Source organism: Idiotropiscis lumnitzeri, chromosome 10 (genome assembly GCF_059441095.1).
Source record: "Idiotropiscis lumnitzeri isolate Australia: NSW breed Sydney's pygmy pipehorse chromosome 10, RoL_Ilum_1.0, whole genome shotgun sequence".
In the NCBI taxonomy this organism is placed as follows: Eukaryota; Metazoa; Chordata; class Actinopteri; order Syngnathiformes; family Syngnathidae; genus Idiotropiscis; species Idiotropiscis lumnitzeri.
The window spans coordinates 22039681-22062808 of NC_142400.1; the positions used below are offsets into that span (position 1 = coordinate 22039681).

The 23128-nt window shown below is 43.2% G+C and overlaps 1 protein-coding gene across 6 annotated transcripts in view; it reads left to right on the forward strand.

Annotated features, from left to right (window-relative positions):
- Nucleotides 1–23128, forward strand: part of LOC148329655 (CUB and sushi domain-containing protein 3-like) — a 493599-nt gene that overhangs the window by 440327 nt on the left and 30144 nt on the right. For all 6 annotated transcript variants that reach the window (XR_015845569.1, XM_088306210.1, XM_088306213.1 and 3 more), the window contains 3 exons: nt 6857–7015; nt 7557–7669; nt 11392–11479. Coding sequence is in view for 5 of the 6 variants with exons in the window: in XM_088306210.1 (XP_088162336.1) it covers nt 6857–7015; nt 7557–7669; nt 11392–11479 (360 nt within the window). In the remaining variant the exon portion in view is untranslated. The remainder of the gene's footprint in view (nt 1–6856; nt 7016–7556; nt 7670–11391; nt 11480–23128) is intronic.

Sequence of the window (23128 nt, forward strand, 5' to 3'; positions counted from 1 at the left end):
TATCGCGGTTAATGGGGACCGAGACCACCCGCGAAAACTGAAAATCCGCGAAGTAGCGGCGCCCCTTCAAAAATGCTTAAAAAAAACTATACAGGTATACAGTATACCCCCCTGTATACAGTACACCATATAGAATATGGGTAGAGAGAGAGAGAGAGTGAAATTCATGTTATAACAAAAAAACCAAATTATTATTAAAAATTATTTTTTTATTCCCCAACCATTATTTTTGTATTTATTCAATTACTTCTTTTTGTATTTATTTAATTACTTCGACTTTTACCTGCTGGTACGCCGTCCGGTGTGCCCTGTGAATGTTCTGATCCTCCAGCAGAGCTGGAGGATTGAGCAGGACTCTCCAGACGCAGACACGGGAAAAAAGGTGGTGATACAAAGATATTTATTATAATCACAATATAGTCAGTATCCAATTACAATCTAGAATTATGAGGGTCTATTGGCTATAATATATATAATACCAATCTATCGGCGGAAAGAACGTCAAGCGCTGGTGGAACACTCGCACCAGGAAAAGGGAATAACTATAGAACGAAAAACGCTTGCAAAAGGCAAGGAATGACTAACGAAGATTGCTTACCACGGAAGGATAAGAGGAGACCAATCATCGACAGAAAAAGAGAACAGAAAACGAGCCGAGCTGTAGCTGATAACGAAATGAAAGAAAAACGCGACAATAAGAAACATTTGATCAAGATAACGATCGAAGTACGGGAGCATGAGCAAGTAGGATTACAATCCGACGCCAGGTAGTCAGTATAGGTGGATTATATAGTGAGTGTAATCAGTGAGTGAATGGGAATCTGGTGCGGGGCTGGTGGGCGCGTCTCGCAGCAGCTGACGGCATGGCGCGAGACGATCGCTGGAGGAACGCCCACACAGCTGAAAAAACAAAAACACACGCGGCATGACAGGCACGGATCATGACAGTGAAATGAAAGGTGGCATTCTTCATTTATTTATTTTTTTAATTTATTCATTCATAACTGACAGCCTCGCGCTCCGCTCGTGCCCGGGCGGAAGAGGTGCTCCTCTTCGGCTTAATTGTCACGCACGCCCGACCTGCTCCCCCGAAGCGTGTCTCCGTTCGTTTGAACTCGGTTTCATTTCGCCCCGCTCGTGCCCCGGGCGGAAGGTGCTCCTCTTCGGCTTAACTGTGACGCGAGCATGCCCTCCTCGTCTGGAGCTTCCATTCGGTTAAACTTAGGGGCCCCTTGACATCGCCCGTGTAACTGTCACGCACGCCGGCCGGCCTCCTCCGGAGCTCTCGTACGGTCCCGAACGGAGCGAAATGTCACCCCGCTCGTGCCCGGGCAGAAGGTGCTCCTCTTCGGCTTAACTGCCACGCACGCCGGCCGGAGCTCTGGTACGGTCCGAACCGCGCGAAACGTCGCCCCCGATCGTGCCCGGGGGAACGTGCTCTTCTTTGTCCACTCTCCTCTTCGCCCACGCTCTTCTTCGGCGCACGCCGGCCGTCTAACCGCTCCAGCGCCCCGTCGTGCCGCTCGGCAAAACTACAATGCCCCCGCGGAGCGGAGCGAATGGAGAACCCAGATCATGCCCGGGCAAAAAAGTTTATAATTTTTGAATATTTTTTTTAGACCCGCGAAGCACTGAACCCGCGAAAGGTGAACCGCGAAGTAGCGGGGTTTCACTGTATACATATATATATATATATATATATATATATATATATATATATATATATGTATATATATATATATTAGAGGTGTCAGAAAAACGCATTATTAATGGGAATAATCCAACCCCCTTTTAACGCCGTAAATTTTTTAAATTAGCGATTAAGACTCATCTTGGCCTAATAAACATTGCAGTCCTATGACGTAGCGCTAACGCTTGCGAGACCGGAAAAAAACATCAAGCACGCGAAATTTACGACACGCCTGCACGCGCTTGTTGTGCGGGTTTTTGCCGGTGTTCTGCCCAAATGTCCTATCTGTACGAATCGTCCTACCGGAGGCTGTTTTGACAGCCTGATCTGTCAACATGTCTTACCCATGCAAAACTTCCTACCAGAGGCTAATTTGTCAGCAAAGTACTACCATGTCCTTTCAGATTGTCTTATTTACATGCATATAGGTATAATTAAAAATATATATATTTTAGTAAAATACACGTAGACGCAAGCAGGTAGGACGTCCTGACAGTGTACATGCATAGATATGTTTCAAACAACGTTTACTAGCAGACTGCAAGCCAAGGCTAAAGAACCTTCAGTTGCCAGAATAGCCCATTCAAACAATCTCTAGGGTCCACTCACAGACAGAGGGTTAACTCTAAAGTCCCAGTTCCATAGACAGAGGTGGTTAAAAATAAAGACTGAGAGTTCAAACGATCAAAAAGACGGCCACCTCCAGTCTTCCAAAATATGCTGTGTACAGCCCAAATCCTGCTGAATGGGTCTGACAAAGTTTTCCAGATCCAATGACCATTTTACTGCGAATGTATCCACCAACTCTAAGTGAGATCACCATAGAAATGTCAATTCTCTACTCCACCCAGACCAAGGCCAAACAACTGAATATGGGTATGCATAAGCTCCTTACATTCTATGGGATTCTTTTCACATCTGGCTGGTGCACTGTTCCGCAAAGACATATGCACTGGTCAGGTGACACGGATCTACTTAATCTAAGCATTTCTAATGCGGAGAAATAGATTTGACGAAATAATGGCCTCACTACATTTTGTGGACAACACAAAGATCACCAAAGATCCCTTTTTCAAGGTTAGACCAATCTTCACTGAGCTAAACAAGTCTTACAAAGTACTGCCATATCCGGAATGTTTGTCAGTGGCTGAGAGTATGGTAAGACAGTTTCCTCCCACATTCCAAAAATATGCATGGCAGGTTGATTGTCTAAATTGCCCCTAGGTATGAGTGTGAGCGCGAATGGTTGTTTGTCTATGTGTGCCCTGCCATTGGCTGGCAACCAGTTCAGGGTGTCCCCGCCTACTGTCCGAAGATAGCTGGAATAGGCTCCAGCGTCCCTCGCGACCCTTGTGAGGAGAAGTGGTACAGATAATGGATAGAAGGTTCCTGAGATGTTGTTTTTGTGATAAAACGCACCACATATGCCTGTGAGAAGTGCAATGCATCTCTTCACATTGAGTGTTTTAAAAAATACCACCGTCAGTCGAACAATAAAAGTTAATCCAACATGTAGAAAATGTGCAAACGATTACGTTATTTTCAAACTCATTGATGATATATTCAATCTTCAGATTTTGCCTGTGCACTTTTAACGTTTTTAAGTCACATTACCGCTGATTAAGCCACCGGTCACAATTGTGACCAGTCAAAAAATATGCTTTTTCAACATCAATAAAAATGTCTGTCCTTATGAAAAACAAATTGAAACAGAGCTTTGACACCATTATTCCTTTTTAACTTAGCTTGATGACAAAAATGTGCATGTGACTGCCCTAACAGTGACTTAAATCGTGTTTGGAACGGTGTCAGTGCTATTCCCAGGCAGACATGTAACTGTTCATGAGTGAGCCTCGATCGGTACCGTATTTTCGCGACCATAAGGCGCACGTTAAAGTCTCAAACTTGCCCCAAAACAAACAAGGCACATTATCATGCGACGCGCCTATTCTATAGACTGAATAACTCTCTCGACTAGGGAGCCTGTCCCTTCTGGGCACTGCAGAGTGCATGTTAGCACACCTTGCTGGCCAAAGTCTGAGAGATCTATGCCACAAATTGAGTGCGACAAATTCATTATGTGAATGTCTTTTCTGTGATGGTGCAAAAGAAAGCTGGACAAAAGGACAGCTGTCTACAATGCCGTAGTTTGTCTTATCATTCATGTTATTGCAAGGTAGAAACATCACAGGTTTAGACAACAGACTGCAAAAAAAAAGCACACCACTCACATCTTTCTAACCTGATAAGGCTGATAAGATCCCAGAATGCCTCAGTCTGATAATCTCCCAGGATGCCACGGTGTGATAATCTCCCAGAATGCCTCTGTACTGTTTTTGTGTTATTTTTATTTCTTTTGGTGATAGGAATGGCACGAGAGATGCATGTTTTGTGTGAATTTTATTTCTTTGTTTCATTATTTGCTTGTATGCTGTTCAGAGAAATTTATGGTTTTGATTTGAAACCATGACTCTAAGGAGTGTGGTGACCAGTGACATCCCTCCCCTGACGTAGTCAATTAGATGTGTTGCCATGACTTCTCTGTTTCGGCTGAGCTGAAGTGCTGCTACGATACTGATACTATACTGTAAAGGCAAACTTAATTGCAGATTACAACTATAAAACAGTAGCTTTGCCACTTACTACATATCACTTGACCCTATTCAGCGCAGTTCAGGGCAACGTTCCAGTACCCAATATTTTGCACCACAGACCGCTTTCATATATTTTGACGGACCATCAAAGACGGTGTGCAACGAGACATGGTGTCGGCGATGTACCCAGTTTTGGCAGCTGTCGCCGCTGCTTGTGTCTAGCCGCCATTTCCGTAAGTACCAGCAATGTCAAGCCGGCCATCAAAACAGTTGTTCATACGATGCAACACCCTGAGATGCCAACCTCAAAATAAAGGCTTCACAACCAATATTGTGCATGGAGGTTGTTGCGTTATGCTAAGCTTTTAACCGCAAAGAGGTCCCACATCGTCAATGTAGACGGCGCGCTGTGGCCCGAAAGGGTAGTAAGTGTTGAGTAGGCGGATGTGGAGCAACAAGCCAAATACGTAAGATTGTGCTTTTTGCTTATACATTCATCATAAAACACTAATACATCTCAGTTAAAGCAATGCATGGTTTACAGAAAATAGGCAATACAAATTATAATTTTTAATTTATTCATTCATTGTCTGATTCATTCATTCATTAAAAATAGAAAATATAAGTAGACTACAGGGAAAAAAAATATTTTGCTAACGTAGGACCTTGGTACATATCACATTTCATGTGTAGTCCCAGTTAGAATGTAACCATGTCTAAATGAGCTATTAGAAATCCTTTGTATGTATGTGCCAGTATGCTTATGTGCTGGAGCGCTGCCAGGGATTTTGGGCCCCATGAAATGAACTCTTACTGGGTCCCCGCAATGTTGATACCGTTTTATATAGAACTGTGCATTTTAATGACATTTTTTACGACTCCCATATTTTTTAAAACAATATGACAGTTACTTGGTAGTGTAAGCACTGAAAATGTAATGAAACTCATATAGATTCAATTATATGCTGCAAGATTCAGACCCTATATCCCAAAAAGATCCATCCATCCATTGTCTGTACCGCTTCTCCTCACTAGGGTCGCGGGGGATGCTGTCGCCTATCCCAACTGTCTTCGGGGAGCAGGCGGGGTACACCCTGAATTGGTTGCCAGCCAATCACAGGGCACACATAGACGAATAACCAACAGCGCTCACACTCATACCTAGAGGTAATTTAGAGTGTCCAATCAACCTGCATGCAAGTTTATGGAATGTTGGAGGAATTCGCAGTTCCCAAAAACATCTCTTTCTTTAAATAATTTGACATAAAATCCTCAAGATTGCAATTGCAATTGATGCAATTATAGTCTGTGGAGAAACAAAATACAATCTCTGAAAACACCACCAAAAACAAAATGGCCTATTGCCTTTTATGATTTAGTATAATTTGAACATTACCATCTATAGGACAAGTACCAACAAGCAAACAGTAAAATAAATTACATTTTGATCATTCTAAATAAATAAATAAAATCAGCAGCAGATGTTAAATTAAGTAGGCTCACATATAAACAAAAAAATAGCAGGACTTAAACGTTTGCCTGCATTGATACAATGAGCTCATGGGCGAGTGAACTCGCTCACAAATCATGAACAAAGTAAGGAAAAGACAACAAGCTGATGTTGCAGAACGTTCCATCACATGAACCACTTACCCACCGTGTCTATGAAAGAACTGGGTGGCACATTGTCGGCCCTTGGCCTCTTTCTCCTGCCGAAACTTCTTCACTTTCCGTTTTTGGCTACCGGACTTCACGGGCATCTTGCCGTCTCCGCCTACACTCACTGTCTGATAACGTGAGAAGCTGTTGGTGTCTGCAGGCCGGACTGTACCATTTTACGTAAATGGAGAGTGAGACGCGTTGAGAAAGTTTCGTAAAAGAATACTGTTGCCACCGATGCATTGTAAATGAAATATATGGGTAATTATATGTTTATTACTGTCATATAATTTTGTCATGGTATAATTTTATTGGGGGCCCTTCTGGGCCCCTGTCGATCATGGGCCCATCAAATCCTTCTCTTTATTCCCCACACTTAGGGAGACATTATTTCAGTTGTCAACACTGAAATCAAGTAACTGCTTTTGTTCGTTTGTTGCTGACATTATTGCACATCAAAATAAAAGCAGCACATATTTAACATCTTAATTTAAATTCATAAAGGCTGCGAGGGCTGTCCAGAAGCTGTGCAATGATTCCCTGTGGCCCGCATACTATACTTTGCCAAGATGTGCTGTAAGTCAGTTCATCAATGGTGGATCAGGAAATGAATAAGCATCAAATAACAAACTTCACAATTGTTATGTGTACCTCTGGTTATAAATTCTTCCCCAACGGACTTATGCTACATCAAGATAATCAAATAAAAAATGTAAGGAGATTAATAGTCTAAAGACTAATTTGATATGCTGCCTCAACTGCGTATTTTATTGTTGTCCTTATGATGTACAGTATATTGTACATTGTTGACTATGAGTACCATCTTTTTCATACGTTCAACATTTGTATTTTGATTCTTTTAATATTTTATTTTGTTGCTTCTGTCAAAAATAATGCATCTCTTTCCCACCAGTGCCTGAGGACGTCTTTGCTCCTGATTTCATGTGGAAAGGCTCCTATGATTACAAGGGACAGAAGCAGCCAATGACGATGACAGTCACAAGCTTTAATACTACAACAGGAAAAGTGAATGTAACTTTAAACGACAGTAGCATGGAGTTTCTACTCTCTGGTGAGCCATCTATAAATCATCTGTTTCCGCCGTCCGCCCCTTTCCTCTTATCACTACATCTGCGTGTCACTTCGATTTATTTCAGGGTGCCCACTGTCAATCAGTCAATCACAAAATGATCTCATGCATGAGTGTGGAAATTACTTTGGCTTTAAAGACAGATGTATTAGTTTGCATGGAAGTGTTCAAGTGTTCACCCATCTCCTCCTCTCCTCGACTGTTTTCTAATTTTTCCTTGCCTTTTCCTGCCTTGTTCACAGAGGCATGCAAATGTCTCTCTGGCCAGCAGCATTAAGGCTTTAACGTTTGGCCATTCTGTTGGCATGTGCCCTGAGGAATGCCTTCGGGGAAATTTTTATTTGGACTTGTGGATGAAGTGATTTGAATTTATATGTCAAGGGTCATGTTTACCTCACAACTCATCTTTCTTGGCACTGACTTTATATGCTGTTTATGACATTCTAACATTTTTGAATGTGTAACTTTGTAAATATGACGGTTTCATCGTCCTTCTGACATCTGGTGTTTTTTTCTTCCAAAGGGGTGTACAAGCATCAGGAGGCGAGGTTGACACTTTTGCTGTACCACAGGCGACCGCTGGCCCACAGCTCCCTGAGTCGGATTATGGTGGAGACCTGGTCAATGGAAGGATTTGTAAGATCACACACAAATCGGGATAAGCTAACCTAAGCTAAAAAGCTAAGCTAAAGATACGCTAACAATAGTTTTGAACACTAAATTGGCCCCAGAATGGGGATAGTAAAATAGAGGGTAACTATATATTCATTATCATATGTATATATATATATATATATATATATATACATTATATCTTATATATTATATATATATATATATATATATATACAGTGAACCCCCGGTTATTGCGGTTAATGGGGACCGAGACCACCCGCAAAAACTGAAAATCCGCGAAGTAGCGGCGCAGCTTCAAAAAGGCTTAAAAAAAAAAAAAATATATATATATTTATATACATATATACATATATATATATATATATATATATATATATATATATATATATATATATACGGGTAGAGAGAGAGAGAGTGAAATTCATGTTATAACAAAAAAAAAAAAATTATTATTAAAACTTATTATTTTTTTTATTCCCCAGCCATTATTTTTGTATTTATTCAATTACTACTTTTTGTATTTATTTAATTACTTCGACTTTTACCTGCTGGTACGCCGTCCGGTGTGCCCTGTGAAAGAGCTGGAGGATTGAGCAGGACTTTCCAAACGCAGACACGGGAAAAAAGGTGGTGATACAAAGATATTTATTATAATCACAATATAGTCAGTATCCAATTACAATCTAGGACTATGAGGGTCTATCGGCTATAATATAAATAATACCAATCTATCGGCGGAAAGAACGTAAAGCGCTGGTGGAACACTCGCACCAGGAAAAGGGAATAACTATAGAATGAATAACGCTTGCAAAAGGCAAGGAATGACTAACGAAGATTGCTTACCACGGAAGGATAAGAGGAGACCAATCATCGACAGAAAAAGAGAACAGAAAACGAGCCGAGCTGTAGCTGATAACGAAATGAAAGAAAAACGCGACAAGAAACACTTGAACAAGATAACGATCGAAGTACGCGAGCATGAGCAAGTAGGATAACAATCCGACGCCAGGTAGTCAGTGTAGGTGGATTATATAGTGAGTGTAATCAGTGAGTGAATGGGAATCCGGTGCAGGGCTGGTGGGCGCGTCTCGCAGCAGCTGACGGCATGGCGCGAGACGATCGCTGGAGGAACGCCCACACAGCTAAAAAAACAAAAACACGCGGCATGACAGGCACGGATCATGACAGTGAAATGAAAGGTGGCATTCTTCATTTATTTATTTATTCATTTATTGATTCATAACTGACAGCCTCGCGCTCCGCTCGTGCCCGGGCGGAAGAGGTGCTCCTCTTCGGCTTAATTGTCACGCACGCCGGACCTGCTCCCCCGAAGCGTGTCTCCGTTCGGTTGAACTCGGTTATATTTCGCCCCGCTCGTGCCCCGGGCGGAAGGTGCTCCTATTCGGCTTAACTATGACGCGAGCATGCCCTCCTCCTCCGGAGCTTCCATTCGGTTAAACTTAGGGGCCGCTTGACACCGCCCGTGCCCGGGGAAGGTGCTCCTATTCGGCGTAACTGTCACGCACGCCGGCCGGCCTCCTCCGGAGCTCTCGTACGGTCCCGAACGGAGCGAAATGTTGCCCCGCTCGTGCCCGGGCGGGAGGTGCTCCTCTTCGGCTTAACTGCCACGTACGCCGGCCGGCCTCCTCCGGTGCTCTGGTACGGTCCGAACCGCGCGAAACGTTGCCCCCGATCTTGCCCGGGGGAACGTGCTCTTCTTCCTCTTCGCCCACACTCTTCTTCGGCGCATGCCGGCCGTCTAACTGCTCCAGCGCCCAGTCGGGCCGCTCGGCGAAACTACAATGCCCCCGAATATTTTTTAGACCCGCGAAGCACTGAACCCGAGAAAGGTGAACCGCGAAGTAGCGGGGGTTCACTGTATGTATATATATATATATATATATATATATATATGTATATATATATATATATATATATATGTATATATATATGTGTGTGTATATGTGTATGTATATGTATATATGTGTATATATATATATATATATATATATATATATATGTGTGTATATATATATGTATATATATATATATATGTGTATATATATATATATATATGTGTATATATATATATTTTTTTTTTATATATATATATGTATATATGTATATATATGTATGTATGTAGAGTAGTGATAGTAGCAACCGATTTCTTCAAACTCTTTATTTCACACAACAAAGCCGGGCGAGCGTCAGATGCCAATTCATCACCTTTCGTGTTATTAGCCTTTGGTGCCATGATTAAGTCAACAAGTGAAAAGACAAACCAGTTGAGTCTTTACGACATTGAAACTTGCACATACCCATGAGGGGTTAGATGGAAACAACATGTCTTGTTGACACAATTCACTATCAAGATGGGGGAGCTCAGTGAAACGCGTCTACATCGCGTCAAAGCTCAAACGTAAATCAGAATATTCTGATTTGACAACCCGATGCCTGTGGCTGCGCAAATAGGGAAAAGGGTTAGCACGTTGGCCTGACAGTGAGAGACAGCATTGCTCGTGGGTTCAATCCCGGCCGTCCTGTGTGGAGTTTGCATGTTCTCCCCGTGCCTGTGTGGGTTTCCTCCGGGTACTCCTGTTTCCTCCCACATTCCAAAGACATGCATGGCAGGTCGATTGAACACTCTAAATTGCCCCTAGGTATGAGTGTGAGCGCGGATGGTTGTTCGTCTCTGTGTGCCATGCTATTGGCTGGCAACCAGTTCAGGGTGTCCTCCGCCTACTGCCCGAAGATAGCTGGGATAGGCTCCAGCACCCCCGCGACCCTAGTGAGGAGAAGCGGTCCAGTTGATGGATGGATGGACATTCCAGCACAAGCTTACGACTGAACTGAGAAATAGACACATGCAGGAACTCACACAGGACAAAGAGAAGAAGAATGCACTATGAAATGAGAGATTTCTAAAAGGACAAAAATAACATGCCAAGGCGGTGAGAGTTGAAATTGCAGTACTGAGAAATGTCCCATTTGCCACACGTACATTTGTTGGAAACGGAGGAAAGGATTTCCATTCCTGTAAATAAAAAAAATAAATAAATAAATAAAACAACACTGTACATACAACTCTCGTTATCATTGCAATATCTGTTGAATATTTTTTGCGCGTGAAAGGTATTTTTTTCACAGAAGCAATTTTCTTTTTGTTATTTGTTGAATTTGTGAATTATTACCTTGAAAGAAACATGCTGTTTTTCCATTTAAACATGCTGTACTAACTGGGAGGGTGCCATGTGAGGATCAAGGCCATTTGCACGGTCCAGTCAATAGGGTGATCACCAAAACACAAATTTGAGGAGGGGAAGAGGGCCTTGCAGCAGCAGCGGAAAGCTGCAGTGTTTACTCAAGTACCTTACTCTATAGTTACAACACTTTCTTTTTTTTCGTTTTTTTTCCGTAAAATAAATTACGAAGATCTCTCTGTCAAATGTTGGGGGTGCCTGGATTCACTTTCGGAGTGTTAGGCACAAATGCCCCGTTATGCCCAATACTACCAGCGAAAAATCTAGCAAAATACCAAAATAAAGAAAATTCCCCCCATGTGCACAGTTAGACTGAGCTTTGCGCTAAACTTGCACTTGGTACAAAAATAAGGGCCCTTCCTGTTTGATGTTTTGACTGATCTGCTAAGAGAAATCAGATTTTTACACATGCAGTTGAAACAAAACACTCTCTTTAGTTTTCCCTTTGTTCCCCTTTTTCAGGTGTCAGCTGAGCCTGGGGGCCGCAACTTTGTCTACCAAGGCTTTATACAGGGTAAAGACTTTGGACAGTTTGGACTACAAAGACTTGGTATGTCTTCTCAAATATGTGTGGGAATTCAATTTGCATGTCTTAAAATTTTCATTCAATTTTGAAGATTGACATTTTCTTGACACATTCAATTTATGAGAAAAATTTTGAAAATATGGAGATGAAATTACATTTTCCCCTTTTGGATAGATGGATCTCCTCGTGTGACAGATTATTTTGCTTTTAGTTTAAGGCATTTGACACTAGAACTACAATGACGGTGGTGAGAACACACAGACAAATGCAGAAGTGGGCACCTCAGTAAAATTTGCCCGTCCATCATTCGTCGTTCACAAGCAGCCAGGCACACCCGTTCGTCATCGTCACTCGTCATTATTTCAAACCGAAAATCAGTGACATCATGATGTCATCACCGCTATTTTTGGATCGTGCGCCAGTCTGTCACTCTGTCATCGTTAGTTAAACCACGATTTTAGGACTGTCAACTCCTCTTCGGCAAAGTCAATCGGCGTCAAGAACATACTACATAGCAGAGGTGAGCATTTTGCTAAATTTTGCTGGTCCGTCATTCGTCCTTGTGACGGAGCAGCTCCGTCTGTCAATGAGGACAGCACAGCACAGCAAGGTCTCGGAAGCGCAATTGCGCACACGCATGCACCGCCCATTCCCATACTGATGCATTCAATCCCATCCCGTGTAATACATACGCACCCACCTGGCACCACTTCAATACCACGTCAGTCACAGTTTTAATAGAGCGACCGAGGGTGCACACTTGGTAGTTTTATTGTGAATGGAAGCATACATGGACACACACGCACGCACGCACGTTCAATTGAACACTCACCAGTCACGAGACGCGGCAGAAAACAGACACGACATAGAGGAAGACCAAACAGCGGGGGAGCTTCCGCGTTTCTTAAATATGTTTGTTTCGCGCGACAATTATGTCAGCTGATGCCCAAGGGGAGGGGCGAATCGGGTATATATAGTAAGTTGTTTGGAAAGATATAGAGTGAGAGGTGCTGCAGTGCAGGTAGTACTTGAGAGCGAGACAGTGACGCATTTTGTAAAGTAGCTGATATGGTAGTTATGGTTGAACTCCATTCAGTGGTTTTGTAAATATATATAGATAGACACCCTTTATTTTTGTAAATTACTATATTGTCACTTTTTGGGTTTTTGGACTTTTGGGGGACTTTTCACTGTGTTGCACTTTGGAAGGGCTGCACAATAAACATCACTGTTGCACATATTCTGGCTACGCCATTTGTTTTGGAGGAGGTCGAAAAGGAACCCGCGACAGTCCTCCATCAGCGGCCCGGGTACCCGTCCATCATTCGTCAGTACGTCATTTTTCGTGACAAATCTAATTGTAATTGGCAATCGTCAATCAGTCAGTCCGTCAGAAGTCATTCAGTCTACACGGAATTTTCACCTCTGCTATTTAATACGTCTGTTGTGGTTAGTTTTAACCAAGGAGGTGAAAAGAGGACCCAAGAGTTAGTGGAGTAAGAGAATGCAGTAGGAAAGGATTTATTGTAGAGTGCATGGAGGTGAGGCAAAGTGTTGGGAGTCTCTTGGAATGGAGGGTTGAGTCTGGGAGGGCAATCCAAAATCCGGAGAATGGAGGAAGCGGTGAGGCAGGGCTTGGGCGCTTCGGGAGGACGCTTTAGACGGACGCTTTGGGCGGACACGAGAAGATCAAAAACACAGAGTGAGCGGTTAGCACAAACCAGGCTGAATACAAGGCAGGATAAATTCTGGGCCCATAGTACCACGACATAATCGGGAATAATCTAGCGCCTGACTCCTGGCTGCACTGAGCCTTTTATCTGGGTGTTGATGAGCCTGACGAGCGGGGCGCAGAAGCAGGAGCCTGAAGCTGCACGGGCATGACCAAGAAGCGAGAGAGAAAGCTGCCCAAGCCCTGTAGGGAAAACCAGAGGCTCCAAAACACAAAAACATAAGACCGCAATGTCACATGAATTCGGAGCACAAGCAGTGTATCTAACTCCGGTAAAGAACCACGTCTCGTGCATTTTTATAGTAAGGAGATCCTTTTGCCTTGGTCATTTTATTTTATAAGTTGCTCGCATGCTGAAAAAGTGTGAGCACCCCTGCACTAGTGCTTTCTTCCTTTTTTTTTTTTTTTTTGCTTTTCAGAGCACTTTGATCTCATGGTATACTATTTTAATAGTGAAGTTAAGAGGAAGCCCCCATGTTTTTTAGCACATAAATCTTTGTTTGCCCAAGTGTTTTGATTTTTTTCTTTTTTTGGGGGGGGGGTGCTAGCCAATCGCAGGACACACATTGATGAACACTGTTGGAATTTATCTTTAAATCAATGTTAGAATTTAATTTTAAACCAATGTAAACTCAAATTAATAATCTGACTCCAATTTGTGACTTTACCCAACTCTCACTCATCCAACAATATGCGCGCTCGTTCTGCAATAGAAAGGTATCAGGAAGCCGGCATTTTCACACACGAGTGGATTTATTCCTAACACACAAATCTACAACTTGAGTTTGGGTCCCTCTCAATACAGCTCTCTTTGTCTTCGCTGTTCAGCATTAATTTATAGACACAATATGCAAATGACACAGAGACAAAGGCATCCTGGCATGATTCTATTGGCTATGTGTATGCTGCAGTTAACTTTAGCTTGCTCCTCTTGGTCTTTCTTCAAGTGGTGGCCCCTCCTGCTTTTGGCTGAAGGGTCCAGTTTCTTGTGCATCCCTTCCCCCTCGAGGTATCTGTCTGCGCCAGGCACCGACCTAAAACCTCCCAAACCTCACATTCTTTCACTTTCTTTTTCCAACTTCACCAGCCACCCACACAGCATTCCACAGAATAACAGTGACACAAGATGCAGGACATCGAATAAAACTAGCCAGGTTTAAACTCTTCCACTCCTTTATTCCCTCTCATGACCTCAGACAACTGAGGTCATCACTCGAACCCATTATTTTATTGTTACACACGAGCTAAAAATCAAACAACGAAAAATTAGTAACAACTATAAATCCATAGAAGGTGAGGTAAAGCTCAATAGAAAATTAGTAAAAATTAAAAATCAATAGAAAATTAGTAAAACTTAAAAATCAATAGAAAATGTCATTCTAGTAGAAAATCCGTAGAAAATTTCATTTCCTCCTCATGGCCTCAGGTCGCTGAGGCCATCTACACATACTCACATCCCGGACTCCCGTAGGGCCACAGCTGTCCCCCCCCCTCCTGGGGGTCCTTCTGAGGGATCATCATGTACTGGCCACCAGTAGGGAGTGGCCCCAACGTGCGTTCAATTGTCTTAACAGTTAATGATCTGATACATGGAATACAACAACATCCACATAACACCATAATAGCGGCAAACACAGCGATAGAAATCAGCACTGATGCAATCAAGCTTTTATATTTGCCAAAGATGTTTAACCAGTCAGAGTACCAACTGGTGTCCACACCTGAGTGCTCCTTCATTTTGTCACTTAACGTGCGCAGACCCTCCAATGCCTTGGTAAGGCGACCGTCAGGAGATGTATTGTTGGGAATCAGAGTACAACACTGATCCCCAAAAATACTACACACTCCTCCTCTTTCAGCCAACACCATATCGAAGCCCATTCTATTTTGGAATGCCATCAGAGATGTGGCAGCCAATTGCTCATGCACTGCCTGGAGTGCCGAGGTGGTGAAGTTCGCCAATCGTTGGACATTATAATGAACATAATTAATCCGGTCCACATTTTTGTTTACCGTAACAAACAGGAAAATACTCTCCCATCCTGCCGCAATTTGATCCACCAATTTATACTCGTCAGGGACCCCTCTTGGAACTCCAATTGCATCTATATACGTGGGATCTCCTGCACTCAACCATTCGTGCATGTCCCTTCTCTTCCTGTTAAGGAAGGGGACTCTTCCCCATTTTCTAACGTCTTCCCATTCCGTTTTGGCCATATCTAAGGCTGTCACACTAACTGGCATGATCAGCGTTTCCAGGGCGCACTTACCTGAGGCATTGGTGGGAAGCCTATCGTACAGCACTTTCTCTCCACACCACAGCCAAACATCAGCACGAGCGAGAGGGATTCCTACTGGCAAAGACACATTTTCATTACACCATGACTCCTGGAGATTTCCAATCCCAGGACCAGTCCCATTTAACTTTTAGGCAGGTGAACTTTTGTTTTGCAACTTGGGTGTCAAAAATAGGCTCTTTCTTTTTTATTCCCACATCATTCCATGGGTGTGTCCAATTAAAATTGTCACCCGAGTGTTCACCTGTGTCGGTTGTTTACATTTCAGATTTAGCAGTAGTTGTTGTGTCTGTGTCAGCGTCTTACCATCATCTCGCTCTGCTTCATACCATACCGTTCCATTACAGGAATAGTACACCATCACTCGTTCTCCTTTCACTCCATCACTTCTGTCATCCTGCATCCTTTGTTCAAACGCCAACATAGTCCACACAAAGCACAAGCCAGCCAGCAAAATAGTCAATATAGTCAAACATTTGCATCGTCCTCGTCTTTGTTCAGACTCGAAAGTGTCTGACTTTGATCCAATTCATGCCATCTACACATTCCCTCTCTTGACCTGCCCGTCCGGGCGGTCAACCTCTAAGCTCAACCTTGGCGGGCACAAATACTGGGGCCGGGCGCAACTGTGAGTTATGGTACCACTTTTGTCCTGTAGTTCCCAATTGGATGGCGTGTGAGGTTCTAGCCAGAACTCTAAACTGTCCTTATCAGCGAGATTGAGTCCACCTCCGGGAAAGCACCCTGAGGTTGATGTACGGAGTGATGTCCGACTCCAGTGATGCTGAGTTCACTGAGTTCAAATATCTAACTGTGTTCCGAGATTACAAATTAAGCCTCGAGCTAACGCTCCAATTTTGACTGTTAATTGACAAATTTTAAAGCAACACAAATGAAATAGTAACCATTTATGCTTAAAATAAAAAAAAATCCCAAAACTATAATAACGCAGATACCGAATTAAACCTCTATTTCTTTCTTTTTTTATGGGAAGAAAAGGTGCTCTACAAGACATAGACAGCTCCAAGACCGCTGCAGTCTTCACCTCCTATTGTCTCATGATTGGCTCAATCCACCTACAGGCTGTGCCCACACTGATTCTGTCAACTGGGGGAGGGGGTAGAGACAGTAAAAACAATCGCGGAGCTGTGGAGCCGAGCCCCAAATCAGTCGGGCCCTGGGTCCACAACAGCTCTAGCAGAGACACACACAGAACTACCATTTCCGAGCGACCCTTCCCTGGAAATTTTGAAATTTAGTAATGTTCCCAAAACCAAAGAATTTGTAGTCGGTGCTGAAATATGATCTCCCGATTGTGACGCGGAGTATTCAACAACTATGGGGTCTAGATCTCTAGTATGATGACGCTCATCAATATTCAATGCGATTTGTGGCTCGGCGAAAGTAAACAATTCATACCATTTCCGCTGCTCAGGGACAAGGCACGCGTGCGAGGCAACGCCGGTAGACAAATATAACAAATATATAATTCTAACGCAAGATGCACTCATGACTAAATTTGGATGAATGCATTTTTGATAAACCAAATCATGTTTGTGATCACATGTACAATGTGATATGTCAATTGGTGAATTGAAAGGGTGGCGGTTGCTAAACCACTCAGACCAGAGCAAGAACAGGGCATACCCACCGCGGGAGGATGGGAACCAGGTTTCAGAGCTGCCCTCAAATGTTTCAGTTCAGTTTAGCCACTGGGAAGGAAGAGAGCACGACATATGCTCCCTCCGACGGATGTGCACAGTCAAGTTCAGTCCCATCCGGGAATGCCACTCGAATTCCAGTGTTCGTTCAGTCAATGGCAGTGACTCAGGCAATCTAGAGAGTCCACATGGCTCAGTGGGGGTTGCGGAAGGAGCTCATAGCTCGCCCCAATATCCAGCACCATCGAAAACTTGTCCATCCACCGTCCCCGGAATGCTAGGACCTGCTAGTCCTCGAACGCTGAAGCTCCACGGCCCCCTGTCATGGAATGGGGTACGAGCGGGTTTGTGTCAAGTGCGTTGGGAGTGGGTAACGGTGGCGCCCCCTGCGCTGGTGGAGCTCTTTGTGACAGATATGGCACCGGAGGATGGCACATTCCAGAAAGTGGCTCGGCATGGACAGCTCATCACCCAGTGACCCCACACCCCGCAGCAAGTGCACACCCCACTCACAACCCCCGTCTGTAACCACCCATACCTCTGTTACTGCAATCCCAACCTCGTTGACTGGCCTGCTATGGACAGCAGCCAGTCTGCTGTGGCGCTGCGTCACCCGAACCTTGCCCAGAAGCAGCAGAAGTGGAAGGAGCAGCTGCCTCCTTTTTTCTTATCTCTCTTGGCCTTCTAAACCTGCAAGTACAACAATTTTAGTCACGCTCCTTAATCCAATCCCATATTTTCCTTTTCTGATGTCGTGCAAAATTATGTACAAAATGTGTTCTACTTAGCCCGAGTAGCATTTCTCATTGATGGACTATTTCGCCTGATTTCTGCCACTGGGAGGGGCACGCCCTTGTGGACGGCCAACTGGAACAGCTGTGTAATGTCGACATTATTGGATGGGTCACTGCCGGAAGTCTCACTCCATTCACGTCTCGCCCTGGCCACATAGACCAGGCCTGTCTCCCCCTTCCCCACCTGAAAGACACAGCAACATCGACCCCAACGGGCCAGAAATATCTGATGCACGGCACGGCCAATCTCACCTGAGGTGTCCCCATTTAGCTGGTGACCATCATGCTGGTCAGCAGATCTGGCCTCGGCCTCAAGTGAGGACAGTTCCTCTTAAATAAATTTTGTCCCGCTTGTAACTCTGTATAAACCTCTTAGTCTGGTGTCTCCTTTGTAGGAGATTTCAACCAACGTGACCTCTTTACAACGTGTCGAATAAACCAATGTTGACCTCTCTGCTATCTTTACAGCTGTGAGAGCTGTTACTAACGCCTCCTTCCCCCTTGGGTAATTACAAATGTCTTATCTTCAAACTTCTTACAAGCACCCAGTATCCTGGCTTCACTATATTAGTGCCCCTGCTGGGAGACAGAAAGATCCTGGTCACTCTAAATTTGCGCCTGTCTTTTGTTTTCCTAACACTTTTCACATATGGTCAGCTAAAGTTGCTTTAACAACTATTTCCCATTTGTTCTTAAATTTGAGGTATTCTATAAGTTCTTCCAAACAGTGTTTTACAATGTCTTAGTCCTAAATACAATGAAATACGTTACAATGGAAAATATCAGAATAAAATTTCATACATCCAACATGAGACACGTGCTTGTGACCACTTCAGGGTCATTTTTGTCTGAAATATCTCCTCTACAACAACTTACCCTTGCGTTAAGTGAGTAATTTTCCATAAAAACAGTGCCACTAATTCGACATTAACTTCAAGTATCACTGCTGTGGTGCTGTATTATATGAAAAAGTCTGAACAATCCAAGAAAATTTTGCCCTATCCTGGACTGGGTGTGTGTTATCTAGTCGCGCATCCAATGTGAATATATCTTATATCTCCCTCCTTGTTGAGGAGAACCTCCGGTATGGGCGTGGTGAGGCGCTATTTAAAGCGTTCTCCGGCCTTCTGGTCACACCGGTCACATGTCACCTCAAACCTGTGGACAGAACTGGACGAGTGGCACTTGCCAGTGAGAATGAGAAGGGGTAAATTATCTTCCTTCCAAAACTTTCAGTTTTGCATAAATTTTGTGTAATAACGTCAATCAACCATCACTTGACGTTTGAATTTAATTACTCCAATCTTTCTCCAATAACAATTTGAAAATCAATACTCGGGAGTGCAATAGGGATTCAGGTTGATCAGGCCTGTCCACCCATCGCACCCTCAGTACTGTCAGGGCTTGCCGGTGACCTCAAACAATTTTCTGTCCTGAGGCCCGTCCCTTAAACATTCACTCAAACCACATATGCATCCAAACACTTTTCTTTCACACTTTCAGTCACCAAACGATACTTTCCAATTCCACACAGAGACCCCTCCCTTGGCGCGTCCGCCTTGATTTCACTGAGATTTGTGCTGGCAGATCCATAATTTTGCCTTAATTTTGCCAGCGTATGCCAAAATTTACAACTGTGGGTCTCTGGATTTTCCCATTCACTCCCCGTGAAGTTGTTTCTCCTCTCAAGGACGTAGCTGACGAAACTGCACCTGTGACATCAAACAGCTCATAGATGCGAATGTTAGCAGTCTGGTATTTATGGAATGATGTCATGTCCTCTAAAATTGTCATGTCAGCGTTCGCGTCGTACAGTCAAAAAAACATCTGTCTTCCACCTTTGTCACATTTAATACACATCAGTTAATAAATCATCTACAAAACTATTTAGTCCAACTTTATATTTGGTAAACCAATCTCCAATGGCTAGATATTCCCCTTTCCAAAGATTTTCTTTCAACATGTTCATAGAATACTTCACTTAAAACTTATCCCAAAACCATAATCCCTTTGCTTAAAAATTTTAATTTTAATAAGATTGTCGACGCCCTGCTGTTCCTCAGGTGTCCCCTGCATGTTTCCGTGTTCAACTTGCGTTCATACTCCCTGCCAATTTATATTTCTTGTTCGGTTGAATATATACTTTATCCCGTACCTTACTACACTAGCACTGCAAAAAAAATTGCTCCACAGTGCGACCCATGCTCGACCACATGAGAACACCTCAAGGAGAGGCAGATGCCTGAAGATTAGATCAACGTCTGCAACATCGAGGGGGGGTGCCGAGACACACCTCTGAAACAAAAGGACTGTGACCTTCTTTCGAGAGCACCAAAAGGCATATCTTCCTTTTCAATCAGTTAACGACTGCCATTGATGCCTGTTTTTCCTCTTGTGTCTGAAATGTTTACATGTTCCTGCTGGTGCTTCCCCCCCCGGGGCCAGCACGGGCGTCTCCACACTCCCCTGCTGTTCTCCGTGCACCCTCTCTCTCATTATTCACAGCCTGTTCGATCAATTGTATGGTCGCTGGTGCCATCCGTGAATCGTTATCTTTTGCATCTCAAACCATTCTGCCCCCCCCCCCCCCCCCCATTAATGGCGCCGTCGGATCGGGCGGCGGCTCAAACACATACTGTTGCGAGTCTGGCAACTGTGGATAAATGCCTCTCAGACATTCCGTCTTTTCTTCCACTTTTTCAATCACTTCATCCTCTTTCTCTGACTTCCTCCCCCTACTTTGGAACGAGCATCTAACTTCAAAGAGCTGTTAACTCTTTGTTAGAGCACACTCATGATTTTACGATTACACCTATACTCATTGCCTTCTGTAAAATCTTTCTCACTCTTATTTTTTCCTTTAACTTTCCAAATTCACTGTAGCCTTACCAAAGCCACTCAACCAATCAAGGTATCAAATCACAAACTACAAAGTCAGGAACCACCTATGCTCTTGCAAAGGTTTCTCATGCTCTCAAAAGCTTCATTCAATTATGATTTCAGAACACCAATTTTTTTTTCTTTGTGTCATTTCCATCTGTGCATTTCATTCCAGTTACTAATTACAGTTACCTTAATAGAAAGACCATCAACTAAAGTATGAAACATAAAATATTTATTTCTTCAATTCCTCCTTGCAGCAGACCCTAATTCTTATCCTTTTCATTGTTTCTTTCTTTCTCTTTTCTTATTTCATCCCTACTTCATGTCTTTCTTCTCTTTTTTATGTTTCATTTTTATTAATTTATTCTTAATCTCCGTGCCACACCCGGGAGCCGAGACCACTATCACACTTACAACTCTCCTTCGCCATCTTGAAATCAAAATCCACTCGTGCGTGTCCCAAACACACTTCTTACGCAGAACTATTTTAGCCTTCACATTCACACAGCTTCCACACAGACACGTAAATCCCAGATTTTAAACCGTGTCCCGATACGTAAATCCCAGATTTTATACCGTATCTTAACCACGAATAGTTCCAAACTATTCTAGTAGGAAAATCCCAGATTTCAGACCCTACTAACGTCCACACTGTTACACTTTTTATTTTTTTTAACTATACTACTTTACTTTTGCGCCATTAATTATGCTAGAAGGTAAATCCCAGATTTTACACCCTAATAGCGTCCAACACTTTTACGCTTACTACGTTCCGCTCCTCCTTCCTCTTATAATTTAGCGTTGCCAATGTGCAAAATTTGAAAGGGTTCTGCTTACCTTGTTTCACTGTGGGCCCAAGAGGAAAGACGGTCGGATGTGTGGCTCTTTTATACTTTATCCTTTCTCAGGTCGTCACCTGGTGTGGACGTGCGAGACCCAGTCTCATGTGGTTTTTCTCGAAGTTCCAAACTTCTTTTACCTCTCATGCATCGCGTCGGCGTCACCATAAATTGTTGGAATTTATCTTTAAATCAATGTTAGAATTTAATTTTAAACCAATGTAAACTCAAATTAATAATCTGACTCCAATTTGTGACTTTACCCAACTCTCACTCATCCAACAATATGCGCGCTCGTTCTGCAATAGAAAGGTATCAGGAAGCCGGCATTTTCACACACGAGTGGATTTATTCCTAACACACAAATCTACAACTTGAGTTTGGGTCCCTCTCAATACAGCTCTCTTTGTCTTCGCTGTTCAGCATTAATTTATAGACACAATATGCAAATGACACAGAGACAAAGGCATCCTGGCATGATTCTATTGGCTATGTGTATGCTGCAGTTAACTTTAGCTTGCTCCTCTTGGTCTTTCTTCAAGTGGTGGCCCCTCCTGCTTGTGGCTGAAGGGTCCAGTTTCTTGTGCATCCCTTCCCCCTCGAGGTATCTGTCTGCGCCAGGCACCGACCTAAAACCTCCCAAACCTCACATTCTTTCACTTTCTTTTTCCAACTTCACCAGCCACCCACACAGCATTCCACAGAATAACAGTGACACAAGATGCAGGACATCGAATAAAACTAGCCAGGTTTAAACTCTTCCACTCCTTTAACACCCATTCACACTCACAATCACACCTAAGGACAATTTAAACTGTTCAGTTTTGGGAATGTGGGATGGAATTGGACAATGGACAATTTCAATGATTTGCAACTCTTTTTCACCCTATATTCAACTGGGTACATTGCAAAGCAAAGATATTTAATGTTCAAACTGATGGAAATTATTATAATAAATAAATACTCATTTAGAATTGTATGCATGCATCACATTCTCAAAAAGCTGGGACACTGTATTATATCACCTTTCCTGGTCGCAACTCTGGTCGCAACACTAAAGGCCCTATTTTAGTCAACTGGCACCCGAAAATTAAGTTTCACTTATCACCAGTGCAAGCCTTGTGTGTTTAGTGTGTTTGGGGCTATGTTGTACCTCTCTAGGAGTTGCCTCACCCCCGACCCATCGACAATTTGGTAACAGAAAGTAGTCTGTGTTCTGTCACTAGGACTACCTCCATCCCACAGTGACGCACATAGGCGCAAATATAACTATTCAATCTGTGTTAAGTCGAGCAAAATAGCAGAAAAGAAAACTCCCCCTATATGGACAGTTAAGCTGTGCTTTGTCCTAGACTTGCTCTCGGCAGGAAGTGTTTGGGAACTGAGGTCACTAGTTGTTGAAGCTTTGTAGTTAGAATTATTTTAGAATCTCTCAGTTTTCCATTTTGTGTTAGTTCACCTCAGAGA